At 38.8% G+C, this 13,861-nt stretch overlaps 1 protein-coding gene across 1 annotated transcript in view; it reads left to right on the top strand.

Annotated features, from left to right (window-relative positions):
- Positions 1-13,107: 13,107 nt before the first annotated feature.
- fech (ferrochelatase) overlaps positions 13,108-13,861 on the top strand; it is a 69,035-nt gene continuing 68,281 nt past the window's right edge. The window contains exon 1 of the mRNA XM_039750457.1: positions 13,108-13,377. Within this exon, the coding sequence (XP_039606391.1) occupies positions 13,338-13,377 (40 nt within the window). The 5' untranslated portion in view covers positions 13,108-13,337. The remainder of the gene's footprint in view (positions 13,378-13,861) is intronic.

A 13,861-nucleotide genomic window follows, 5' to 3' on the forward strand; every position in this document is an offset into this window, starting at 1 on the left:
CCCATTCCGACCTCAGCCATGTGTTCCGCTTAGTGGTACGCTCAAAAACCAGAAAATATGCATCAATGTCGTCATCTTCTGTTAAAGTTGTTAGTTGTATAGGCAATGACTGAGCGGCCTCCATTCGTACTGATGCGACTGCACGGGCCTCACCTTCAGCTAGCTGTGTCCTGGTCTCGCCCATCTGTACTTTTAATGTGTGAAGTTTGCCCATAATGGTAGACAGTACGGTGTTCAGGTCCTGTTCTTCTGACATTTTCCAAAAAAAAGAATCCTTGTCAACTACGCCAATTGTGGGCTTTTAACCTGTGAAAAAACAACTTGTGAGCCAAAAAAAGGTTTGGGGACCATCCCCGTATATTGCCCTAAGACAATATATGAAAAAAGAGATCAAAGTCTTAAATTGCAAGAACATTTGACAGTTTTACTTTGTGAAAATGGTGGATTTATACAAAAAAGATTATGGGAACAGGAAGTGACGTTAGGAACAGGAACCGTAAGTAATGTCATCGAGGTGAGCCGGAAGTGATGTGATCTGGAAGAGTCGGAAGTGATGTCATTGAGGATGGCCGGAAGTGATGTTATACCCGGAAGTGGAGGCAATTATTTTTCTTCTGGTTTTCTGTGGAAAGAAGATTTTCAGGTAAGTACCACATCACCAACTCATATCTCACGATAGTTCATTCACATTAGGCTCTTTGACTGCCTCCTAATCACATGTGTGTGACAGCGGCTAAGCAACTTTGTCTTTCTTCTAAGGTTTCGTTTTGCTGACGTGCTGGCCTTGCTTGTGTTATTAGTGGCTAATGGAGTTTCTTTTTCCTTGGAGGTGGAGCCCTTACCCTGACTCCACCTTTCACTTCCGGGCTGGACAGACGCACACACTTCCACACATAGACATTTACACTCACCTAAAAGATTATTAGGAACACCTATTCAATTTCTCATTAATGCAATTATCTAATCAACCAATCACATGGCAGTTGCTTCAATGCATTTAGGGGTGTGGTCCTGGTCAAGACAATCTCCTGAACTCCAAACTGAATGTCAGAATGGGAAAGAAAGGTGATTTAAGCAATTTTGAGCGTGGCATGGTTGTTGGTGCCAGACGGGCCGGTCTGAGTATTTCACAATCTGCTCAGTTACTGGGATTTTCATGCACAATCATTTCTAGGGCTTACAAAGAATGGTGTGAAAAGGGAAAAACATCCAGTATGCGGCAGTCCTGTGGGCGAAAATGCCTTGTTGATGCTAGAGGTCAGAGGAGAACGGGCCGAATGATTCAAGCTGATAGAAGAGCAACTTTGACTGAAGTAACCACTCGTTACAACCGAGGTATGCAGCAAAGCATTTGTGAAGCCACAACATGCACAACCTTGAGGTAGATGGGCTACAATAGCAGAAGACCCCACCGGCTACCACTCATCTCCACTACAAATAGGAAAAAGAGGCTACAATTTGCATGAGCTCACCAAAATTGGACAGTTGAAGACTGGAAAAATGTTGCCTGGTCTGATGAGTCTCGATTTCTGTTGAGACATTCAACTTGGAGTAAATTTGGCATAAACGGAATGAGAACATGGATCCATCATGCCTTGTTACCACTGTGCAGGCAGGTGATGGTGGTGCAATGCTGTGGGGGATGTTTTCTTGGCACACTTTAGGCCCCTTAATGCCAATTGGGCATCGTTTAAATGCCATGGGCTACCTGAGCATTGTTTCTGACCATGTCCATCCCTTTATGACCACCATGTACCCATCCTCTGATGGCTACTTCGAGCAGGATAATGCACCATGTCACAAAGCTCGAATCATTTCAAATTGGTTTCTTGAACATGACAATGAGTTCACTGTACTAAAATGGCCCCCACAGTCACCAGATCTCAACCCAACAGAGCATCTTTGGGATGTGGTGGAACGGGAGCTTCGTGCCCTGGATGTGCATCCCACAAATCTCCATCAACTGCAAGATGCTATCCTATCAATATGGGCCAACATTTCTAAAGAATGCTTTCAGCACCTTGTTGAATCAATGCCACGTAGAATTAAGGCAGTTCTGAAGGCGAAAGGGGGTCAAACACCGTATTAGTATGGTGTTCCTAATAATCCTTTAGGTGAGTGTATATATGATACATTTTAATTGCATTATTATTTGAAACCTAATAGTTTCAATTATTAGGGAACACATTTTGGGTAAGTTCATGAGTGCCAAATGACTTGTCTTGCCCTCATTTTCTTATTTATGTTCAGTTATTGAATGTTTTGTGATATGTTATAATATCCAGAAATGCATGATGTTTTAAATATATGTTGGAGTTTTAGAGTTTCTTCAGAGCTTGGTGGCATAGCAGTGAGCATTGCCCCGTCCTAAAACTTTTTCAGTTGATTTTATGGCTGGAAGGTCTTCTCTGCTGTATTATATATTCTCCTGTGATTTTTAATGTTTCCCTTCTGATGTCTTTCTTCTCTTCCCATAAGGTGTGATAATATGTGTGGACCCTTTTTTCAACTACTATACATGCCCTTATCTTTTGCCTCTTTGTTTAATAATGTAGTCACTAGAAAACTGGTAAATCCCCCCAGCCACTTTAAAACATGATATTTATGGTCAGTTATAACCAAAAATATCACCTTATTTCAAATGTTGGTTTTGTATATTTAAAATGTTTTAATCATGACAACTATACAGTATGGCCATTGTACACTCACTATAGTATATGTGCCATTCGTGCAAGGAGTTTTCTAAAAAGTCATTGATTCTGGAGTTTTAACTTCAGAAAAAATAATCATTGCTAATATAAAATGTTATCTCAAAAGTCCAAGTTGTAGATTTTATGGTTCATTCATTTTAGGTACTGAGAACTGTCTCTTGCTTAAACAGCAAAGTTCTTGGTAGATACTGTTTAGTTTTCAAGAAAATCAGTCTGACCTCATCAACCGTTCTATTCTTTGATAACTGCACAGGCCAATATTACTGAGTTTTATTTTCTATGGTGCCTTTAACAATTACAGTTAAGGGTACTTCAAGCTGCCATTTAGTCATCCATCTGTCTTTGCATTAGTTGTTTATATCAAAGGTGTTTGCAGAGAGCTGGACTTTTAACAACTTACATTGGACACAAGCCGGAGTCTGCCACAAATTGCATGAAAGTACATCACTGAGTCCATTCTCGCACAGACTCACACTTGTTTAGAAAGGACCAGCTTAAACTTGCCTATTATCATAATGATGATGCTGAATTTTCCCAAGCTGTGAGGTAGCAGGACTAAGCACAGCACCCCTGTGCTCCTCCCATTTGTAACCAGTACCCTCTTATTTAGGCTTAATCTGTTAGTAAATACTTACAAAGGAAATAAAAAGATGGGAAACTGAAATCATTAACCATAAAATAAACCCCACATTTATTTATATGGAACTTTTTTTTTTACACAGATGAAGCTCAAAAGTGAATTACAAATTTTAAAAACTAAAAGTTAGACACAAGGTAAGATGGAGGAATCTCTACTTTGTTAAAGGTTAAAATGGCAAAAGTTAGTTTCCAGTTTATAACATATGCTATAGTCAGATGTCCAGAAGGGAAAGCACAACAAGAACTCCAGCAGGAGGGAATGCTAGAGAAAAAAAAAATCTCTAGAGCTTCTCAGGCAAGATGACTACCCAGTCTTTCCTGGACATTCTGCCCAATCCCCCCACTCCCCCCCGAATACCTCAACTGGTCATTAGACTCTGATGATACAAATTCTGTGCTGTTGTGCTGGGTGCCATTTATGAAAGTAAAAGTGTTCATCCTCCATACTCCAAGAGGCCCCCACTCTTTGAAGTCTGTGGTATATATACACAAAGGAAACCAAGGAGACTCCTAATCCCATCCAAACCTGCAAAGTCTAATAATACTGAACACCTGCCAAAGGCTCCAAATAGGCTTCGAATGGCACTCTTACCAGAATATAGGGCCGTCAAAAATAGTCAATCCCTTTGAAAGTCATCATAATTTTATGCATGACAAAATATTTGTACACGTATTTATCCATTCAGTATTTTAATGTGAACTCTTAAAACTGTAACAATACATTTCCAAAGTCAAAACAAACCATTTTCTGCAGATATTTAACTAAACAAGAAAACTTAGAGTTAGTGTTTGCACATAAGTATTCAAGCCCAATGCATTAATACTTTTGTTGAGAACCCTTTTTCTGCAGTAACATCCTTAATTCTTTTGGGGCAAGTATGTACCAGTTTTGCACATTGTTCCGAAGTGATTCTCCCTCATTCTTTTTGGCAGAATTTATTTAGATCTAGGTTGGTGGGATTGCACCACAAGACAGGAGTTCTTAAATAGTGCCACAGATTCTCAATAGGGTTACAAATGAGGGCTTTGACTTGGCAATTCTCAAACATTCACATTTCAGTTTTTGAGCTACTCCAGTATCTCTTTGGCCTTATGCTTTAGGATAATTTCAGGTTGAAAGATGAATCTTCTCCCAAGCCATGGGTTCATAGCAGACTGGAACAAGCTCTCCTGCAATATCGTGCAGTATTTGTGTCCATCCATTGTCCCTTCAACTCTGACAAGATTCTCAGTCCCAACATATGAAAGTATCACCCTAGCATGATGCTACCACCACCATATTTCACCGTAGGTGTGGTATTTCTTGAGGTATGGGCAGTGTTAGTTTTACGCCACACATACCTTTTTGACGTCTGGCTAAAAAGTTCTATTTTGATCTCCTCTGACCATAAAACCTTCTCCCACATCTTAACTGTGTCTTTCCCATGCTTCGTAGCAAATGCCATACATGCTTTTATGTGGATCTTCTTAACAAATAGCTGCTTCCTCGGCACCCTCCCATAGGTTCCTGTTTTATGGAGAGCTCTTAAAATTGTGGACCCATGCACCTTCACTCCAGTTTTAGTTGATGAGCATTACAGAATTCTGAGAGTGATGGCTCGATTTTTAGTAGCCTCTCTCAGAGGTTGACTTCCTGCTCTGATGATTATTTTTGAGGAATGGCCTGTTCTATTAAGCGTTTGGATGCCGTGATGAACCTTCCACTTTCTGATGATGGTTGCAGCAGTGGTTTTCAGGACATTCAGGCTCTTTGATATTTTTCTGTAGCCATTTCTTGCCTTGTGTTTCAATGACTTTGCTTCTCACATCAGCAGAATGTTCCTTTTTCCTCATTTTTGCAGTGATGTTCAATAAAGACTATGGCCCTCACAATGGGTGCTTTTTATTACCAGAAATATAAAGGACTCACAAGTAGTTCCTAATTATGTTTAATTATGACTGTCAAATGACAATTCTTTTGTGATTAATTTAATTTGTGTGAATCTGGAACTTCCAAAACACAGTGGTTTAAGTACTTATGCAGACACTAACTTTTCAGTTTTTCTTCTTCAGTTATCTACAGAAAAGGGTTCACATTAAAAATATTGGATGGATAAATATGTTCACAAATCTTTTGTTATGCAGTAAATTTCAAGGAGTTTAAATACTTTTACACACTACTGTATGATAAAAAGTCGTATAAGATTCAGTACAGTACTTCACATATCATTATAGTGGTAGTATGCTTCAACCTTCATGGCATCAAAAGTGCCTGCAGAGTACTTCAGTTGGGTTAAGGTGTCACAGACCACCAGGATGGATACCAGAAAGAGATAGCAAGGACAAAAAAGTTATTACTGGAAAAATGATGAACAAATATTTAGGACTGTCTAATAGTTGCTTTCTATGAAAACAGTCAAACTCCTCACTGTGAGCAAACGCACGTGCCTACATGTCTGGATGCTCAAGGCGCGTCACAGACTCGCAAAAAGAACAGCTGGGTATATTCATTGGACGCAAATATTTTCTGCATAGAACACTAAAATATAAATACAGGATATACAAAGCATTAAGTAGGTTAAAGACTAAACCAGAGTAAAATACTAAATTCAATGCTAGAAACAAAGTCTGAATAAATAGTATAATTTGTGGTATAACATACAAACAAGGGGGGCAGAATGTTAGGTTAATGTCAAAGCCTTCCTGAACAGATGAGTTTTAAGTTGTTTTAAGCATGAATTGGCCCATTTGTAGTATTCTGATATTTCCTTTTTTTCCTAATTTAAACCTCTGCCAGTTTACTGCTTACCTTTTGACTGGTAGTGTAACTACAATGTGATCAACAAAATTAAACTGATAATCTTAACGACCCTATCATTTTTCTATAACAGTGACAGAATGAAGACAGTAGTAGGTAAAAATAAGCCACTTCATTTTTCAGTCACATGCAATATATGATGATATTTAAAATTTAATGTTGGCTGTCTAAAAGATAAAAACTACAACAGGATAAAAAGTTGTTCTAAGCTCAAAACATTTTTATAGGTAAGTAAATCTGATTTCTTCAGCCTGAATTTTGAATGTTGGAAATGAAGAAACCATTTTTAATATACAAAATTTGGAAAAACAATGTAAGAAATGGCTTTTGGAAATTGGAATGAGGAATACAATTAATCTATGGGATACTGTAAAGGCAAGTTTTAAAAGGTCCTTTGACACATAACTTGCTCTTTGTACCATAAATTAGCAATCATGGAGAGACTAGAACTTGACAGGACTGTAGCATGAGCTTTGGGTCAGGGCAAAAATGTCTTAGAAGAAATGTCTCCGCTAAGGTTTAAATTATTTTATGGTATCAAATAAGTAAATAATTTAAAGTATCTAAGAAGGTGCAAGTGTTAAAAGAAAAAGACTGAAAAAGTGTATATACCTACCTGACTCACAGAATGCATATCTTTGAACAATCTGGTTTTTGGACCTGAGAAAAATTAGTGTTAAAATTTGGGATGTTTGTAATTTCTTCCCTTAACTGTGATAATGTGATGAGCTGGCAATCACAAAGTTCAGAAAGCTAACAAGTGAACAGTTGGTACTCGCCCATTTATGCTCTGGCACCACCCAAAGATGTTGGCAGTGCAGCTGTCCAGTGCAAACCTGTTAGCAGGCACTGGGTGTTCACCCTTAGAGATAGAATCCACCGGCAAGTGCTAGATAAGCTCCTATCAGCAGGAACAGCATAATGACATTACAGCCTTAAGAATTGGGTTGTGCCGGATTGGGGGGGCTGGTGGTCGCACAACTACAAGATAATCAGTATATTCAAAAGGGTTTGGAATGTAGGGGTACTATGTTTGTTTTTAAAAAACCCTTCTGGATATCTCATTAATGATATCTTCTATGTATTTTGATCAATTTATCATTGGTTTATTAAAAGGGCCTGCATAGCAGTCTTTGGTCATATCTTAAAGAATGGTCCTTTCTCAGTTTTCATCTCCTTGTCCTGGTTAATGATGTGTATTGTTGGAAACAGGCCGAGCAGTCCAGACCAACCTCCTCTGTTTCCAAAAGCTACAGTGCTTCCGGAAAGTATTCACAGCACATCACTTTTTCCACATTTTGTTATGTTTCAGCCTTATTCCAAAATGGATTAAATTCATTTTTTTTCCTCAGAATTCTACACACAACACCCCATAATGGCAATGTGAAAAAAGTTTACTTGAGGGTTTTGCAAATATATTAAAAATAAAATAAAAACTGAGAAATCACATGTGCATAAAGTATTCACAGCCTTTGCCATGAAGCTCAAAATTGAGCTCAGATGCATCCTGTTTCCCCTGATCAACCTTGAGATGTTTCTGAAGCTTAATTGGAGTCCACCTGTGGTAAATTCAGTTGATTGGACATGATTTGGAAAGGCACACACCTGTCTGTATAAGGTCCCACAGTTGACTGTTCATGTCAGAGCACAAACCAAGCATGAAATCAAAGGAATTGTCTGTAGACCTTAGAGACAGGATTGTCTCGAGGCACAAATCTGGGGAAGGTTACAGAAAACTAGTATAACTAGTCTCTTCTGAAAAATTAACGTGCCAGCTTTTAAAGATGCTCCTCAAGAGTGTCTTGGGGTGCCCTGATGTCTAATAGGCTACCACTGGTATAACCTCTGTGGAAACTAGAAGAATCTTCTTTGGATGTCATAATCACTTACAACTGTATGGTTTCAAACCAGAGTAGCAGTAAATCTACTGTATGGTCCAGCCCAGATTTTGTCATACTAACTCCATCTTGTACAATGAGCTTCATCAACCCTATAAAGCTGATAGTACTCACAAATTCATTGCTTAAGTCACTTTCCATAGGCCCTGGTCATGGGTGAGGATAGGGTTGCAGATACACCAAACATGTAGGCCTCAATTTACCGCCACTTAGTAAAACATACACACTCCTGCAACTGCTTCTCTATTCTATAGGTCACGCTTAATAAAACCATCTCTAGCTCTACTGCAGTTGGTTTCTCCATCTCTCTATAATATCTTGGGCAGCTTGGTGGCACAATACTACCATTATTTCTTACTATAATAAGGTAAAGGAATTAATTCATTTTCCCTAGGACACACTATGGACAAAATAATAAGTTAATGCATACCAGCTTGCAAGTAAGTGATGTTAGGGAAGCTGGCCATCATGTCTAGCTCAACATACAGTAAGTCATTTGCGAGGCAGTAGGGTAAACTGACAATGGCATTTTCTGGTGATTTAGTTAAGAAGTTTTTAGGCCTTTTCAGGCCGTACTGGAGCATAGTGACTCCATAGAGTGGAGGTGGCACCCTTGGATTTTAGAAGCATTACACACAACTTCTCTACCTGGTTCTTGTCCTCACTGGAGATTTTGTCATATCACCCAAAGGTAAGGTTAATTAAATTATGAGAGATCAGCATGAGAAGGAGCTTCTGCTGTAGCTTAGCAGTGTTATGATCATCACTTCTTTGTGAATGTTTTAGTTCTTCACCACATTTCTTTCTCTTCACTTCAAGTCAATGCTAACATTTGGAATATTAAGAATTTCAAACTTATTATGTTTCCATGAGAACATTTATGTTAATGAAAACTATTTTGTCATTTTTCCCTGATGCCATTTTGAGTTCTGTTGTCAAGATATAATGGTTGTTATGGCTGGAGTTATCAGAAGCTGAAAATCAATGGTGCTTGCTATTCTTTGAGTTTTCCTTGATCCTGAACCTGTTTTTTTAACTTTGAATTTTGGTTATCAATTTGACAATTTTAATTAATTACATTTTGTTTTAAGATTATGCTTTCAGTTCCAGGTCCTTCACTCTTTCCATATTCTGGCACCTATCCTTAGTGCTGTTAGTACAAGCGGGTTCTCATTGGACAATACCTAAAAAGTTAATCCACAGGAATGTGTAATTGTGAATTGCAATAGAATCAGAAATGTGCTGGAAACATTCTTTAGAGTTTAGCCAGTACTAATATTGATATCAACAGACCGTTCCTGTAGATTGTTTTGCCATACATTGATGCTGCAAACCTTCCTTTATACCTCATCCTGAAGATGTTCTACTGGATTCAACTCATAATTATTATAATACTTAAATTCTTGTTGAAAAAGACTAAGAAACAGGAATACAATAAGATCACCTAATCCACAGCTGTAACTGGGGTGTGATAAACTAATTAGTTTTTACTCTGGATTTAAAAGGTTAATCTGAATGGGCATCTCTTATACAACTTTGGGATTGTGTAGCTAAACATCTGACCTCCAACTGTTGTTTAATTAATCCTTGGATTCATTAGAAGACTGACATCTTGAGTATCTTAAAGTGTGCTCTGGTCTGTATGTAAAGATAGGTTCAGAAAAATTAAGTAGGAATGAGGCCATGTAAGGCTTTATACCTGGCCAATTTATTTGGTACAAGTGTTTGTTAACGCAAATACCTAATCAGCCAATCATGTGGCAGTAACTCATGTAGACCTTGTCAAGACAACCCATTTACGTTCAAATTGAGCATCAGAATGGGGAAGAAAGGTGATTGAAATGACTGAATATGGCATGGTTGTTGGTGCCAGACAGGTTGGTCTGAGTATTTCAGAAATTGCTGATCTACTGAGAATTTCACACACAGCCATCGCTAGGGTTTACAGAGAATGGTCCGAAAAAGGGAAAATATCCAGTGAGTGGCAGTTGTCTGGGTGAAAATTTCTTGTTGAATAAGTCAGAGGAAAATGGCTAGACTGGTTTGAGCTGATAGAAAGGTAACAGTAACTCAAGTAACCACTCTGTTACAACCGAGGAATGCAGAAGACCATCTCTGAATGCACAACATGTCAAACCTTGAAGCAGATGGACTATAGCAGCATGAGACCACATCGGGTGCTCCCCGTCAGCTAAGAACAGGCATCCGAGTCTACAATTCACATGAGCTCACCAATATTGAACAACAGAACAATTAGTCTGATGAGTCTTAATTTCTGCTGTGACATTCGGATGGTAAGGTTGCAATTTGGTTTCAGCAACATGAAAGCATTGATCCATCCTGTCTTGTGTCAATGGTTCAGGCTGGTAGTGGTGATGTAATGGTTTAGGGGATATTTTCTTGGCACACTTTGGGCCCTTAGTACCAACTGAGCCTCGTTTAAGTGCCACAGCCTACCTGAGTATTTTTGCTGACCATGTCCATCTGTTTATGATAACACATCATGTCATAAAGCTCAGATCCTCACAAAATGGTTTCTTGAACATGACAGTGAGTTCACTATACTCAAATGGCCTCCCCATTCACCAGATCTTAATTCAATAGAGCACTATTGGAATGTGGTGGAAAGGGAGATTTGCACATGGATGTGCAGCTGACAAATCTACAGCAACTGTATGATGCTGTCAGGTCAGTATGGACCAAAATCCCTGAGGAATGTTTCCAACACCTTATTGAATCTATGCCTTGAACAACTGTGGCAGTTCTGAAAGCAAATGTTGGTCCATGCCAGTAGTAGCACGATGTACCTAATAAAGTGGCCACTGAGTGTATGTAAGAAGGAGGATTTTAATATCAGCCAGTGTAATGGCTTAAGAACAAGTGTTGATATATGTGGTTTTACTTTCTAGTTCTTTAATGCATTGTGAATTGATTGAAAGCTGCATGTAGAATGGCTTAAACAGCCTATGAATAACAGAAGATGGGTAAATTGTGGCCATCAAGGGATGCACATGGTCAGCAATGATACTAAATAGGCTGTGGCATTCAAGTAGTGATGGACTCATTTTAATTAGTTTGCTAGGAAAACGTTCCCCTCTCCATTACAGCACCACCACCAGCCTAAACTTTTGACACAAGGCAGGTTGGGTACATGGATTCAAGCTGTTGGTACCAAACTCTGCCATCTGTGTGCTTAATTAGAATTCAAAATTAATCAGAACAGTTTGCATTTTTCCAGTCTTCAACTGTCCAGTTTTGGTGAGCCTGTGTCTGCTGCAGTCTCATCTTTCTGTTCTTGGCTGACAGGAATTGAACCGGACATGGTCTTCTGCTGTTGTAATCTATCTGTCTCAATGTTTGCCATGTTCTGCACTCTGAGATGTTTTTCTGCTCACCACAGTTGTATAGAGTGGTTATCAGACTTACAATAGCCTTTCTGTCACCTTGAACCAGTCTGGCCATTCTCCTCAAACCTCTACCATCAACGAGGTTGTTTCAGACAGAACTGCCACTGACTAGATGGTTTTTGCACCATTCTGAGTAAAGTCTAGAGTCTGATGTGTAATAAAATCAAGGAGATCAGCAGTTCCAAAAATACTGAAACCAGACAGTTTGACATTAACAATAATGTCACAGTCAAAATCCCATTGTGGTGTTTGAACATTAACTTCAGCTCTTGACATGTATCTGCATAATTTTAGGCACTGAGCTGCTATTACATGATTGGCTAATTAGATACTTGACTAGATAAGCAGGTGTACAGATGTTCCTAATAAGTTGCTCAATGAGTGTATAATAACTTAAATAATAATTATTTTCATATAGAATAACACTGATTTTAAACAGTTTTGTAATATGGGTTTTAAAGACAGACCTGTGAAAAAGATAAAGCCTCATTTCCATGCCGATTTAGTAAAAGCAGCATTTAGATCCTCTCAATTAAAAAGTGACAGAGCCTTGTTGTGGCATGTATCATCTCCACCAGTTAACAACATTTATGTTATTAAAAACAAATAGTTATCATCCAACAAGAGTTATGTCCATGGCTTGGATGCATTTTATTTGAAATGGCTTCAATTTAGCATTCCAAGGGAAGCCACACACAATCTTGACTTGGTTTAAAAGCTCAAGACATTCTTGATATGTTTGTAGCGTCAGTGTTTATTTCTATTGATTGTAATTAGAGCATCAGAAGCAATTTTACGAGAACAGGACATTCAGCTCAACAAAGCTCATCCACCCGACAGGGCCGTCTTAATATATGGGGACTGGCTGAGGGCACCAGGAGCATAAGGTCCCATGATGTTTACGATGACTATTTATGTTTCTGTTTTGCTATCAAAACAGGGGGTTCCAGGGCACTACTCTGACCGGGGTCCATGATGCTGTTAAGACAGTTCTGCCATCTGATTCCTTCAAAATATCATTAACTTGAATTTTGCATTTCCCTAGAGTTTCAACTGCCCTCCAAACTAGTTGGTATTTAATGCCGTGTGTCTATAGTGCCCTGTGTGAAGAAAAAAAATTAATGTTTGTGCAAAACTTACCCATAAGTTTCCAAATGTGCCTCCGTGTTCTTATTGAAATCATTTAAAAGTACCAGCCTCGATCTACTGTTCTAATTTATTTCATAATTTTAAACACTTCACTCATGTCACTTCTTAATTACCGTTGGCTTTTCGAAGTTCAAAAGGCTCACCTCTTTTAATATTACATTTTTTCATGTCTCTATAAATTCACAGATAAATAATTTTAAATATAAAATATTTTGGCTGGATTTTTTTGCTTCATACTGTAATTGAATCATATCATATTTTGAACAAAAAGATAAAGTAGGCAAATAAACAAACACACTTTTTCATTTATATACATAGTGTAAAATTGTCCCATAAATTTTTAAGTATAGCTGGATTGCCGGCTGCTGTTAACACAATGAGTCGGTAAGTTTTTTATCTGACACTCGCAACAGACGCATGCCTTTGCAATCTCCCGGTGTGGGCGGAACTGGGCGGGATCTGCAGAATTCCTCCGTGTTCTCATTGGCGGTAAGTTAATGACGGGTATTTGGTGACGGGGTGCCACCTCTCCGTGTCCTGTCTCGTATACACCCAGGGGCTCATGGAATGGTGCTTCTAGTGTGGACCTTTCGAAATTCGGAATACAGTGTATGAAACTGCGCTGCATAGCATCTGCACAATCGTGCACTGCAGACAGAGAGAGTACCGGCTTTCTGACTGAAGGTGCACGCAGTTTCCCAGAAGGAAGCAGGATATTATCTATATATAACGCAATATGGCTGTCCAGGGAAGTGCATGCCGGCTGTTACTTCAATGTAAGTTACAATGGTGGGGGAAATAAACAAAAGCAAATGAAATTAACGTGGAGCTGAGGTGTACGCCTTGCGGGCTTTTCGTTACAATGCGTCAGCTTCCCGGATTACTGGTAGATCAGTAATTGGCGATATTTGAGCTCCCGGCTGGCGCTTTCATTCACGAAGTGTGATGCAACTTAAGAGAGTAGAAAAAAGCATCGAATTAACATTCAGTATCAGTAGACCTTTACTTGTTTTGTTTTCTTGGATGCATGAAAGCAGTTTGTTGTTGCATCGGTCGATTTTTGCAGTATTGATGTAAGGGGTGCGGCATTTGGTGTAATGGTATGTAACGACTTGCTTCACCGAAACAGAAAAAAGTCAAGTTCAAGATTTGAGTTTGGTTTTTAAAGCCGGTGTACAAACAGGCTTCTGCTTCCCTGAGCATACAGAATGAACGCGCGACAACAATGCAGCATTTAGGTTCACTTGCCGTCTTTTTAAA

This window comes from Polypterus senegalus, chromosome 4 (assembly GCF_016835505.1).
Source record: "Polypterus senegalus isolate Bchr_013 chromosome 4, ASM1683550v1, whole genome shotgun sequence".
NCBI classification, from domain to species: Eukaryota; Metazoa; Chordata; class Cladistia; order Polypteriformes; family Polypteridae; genus Polypterus; species Polypterus senegalus.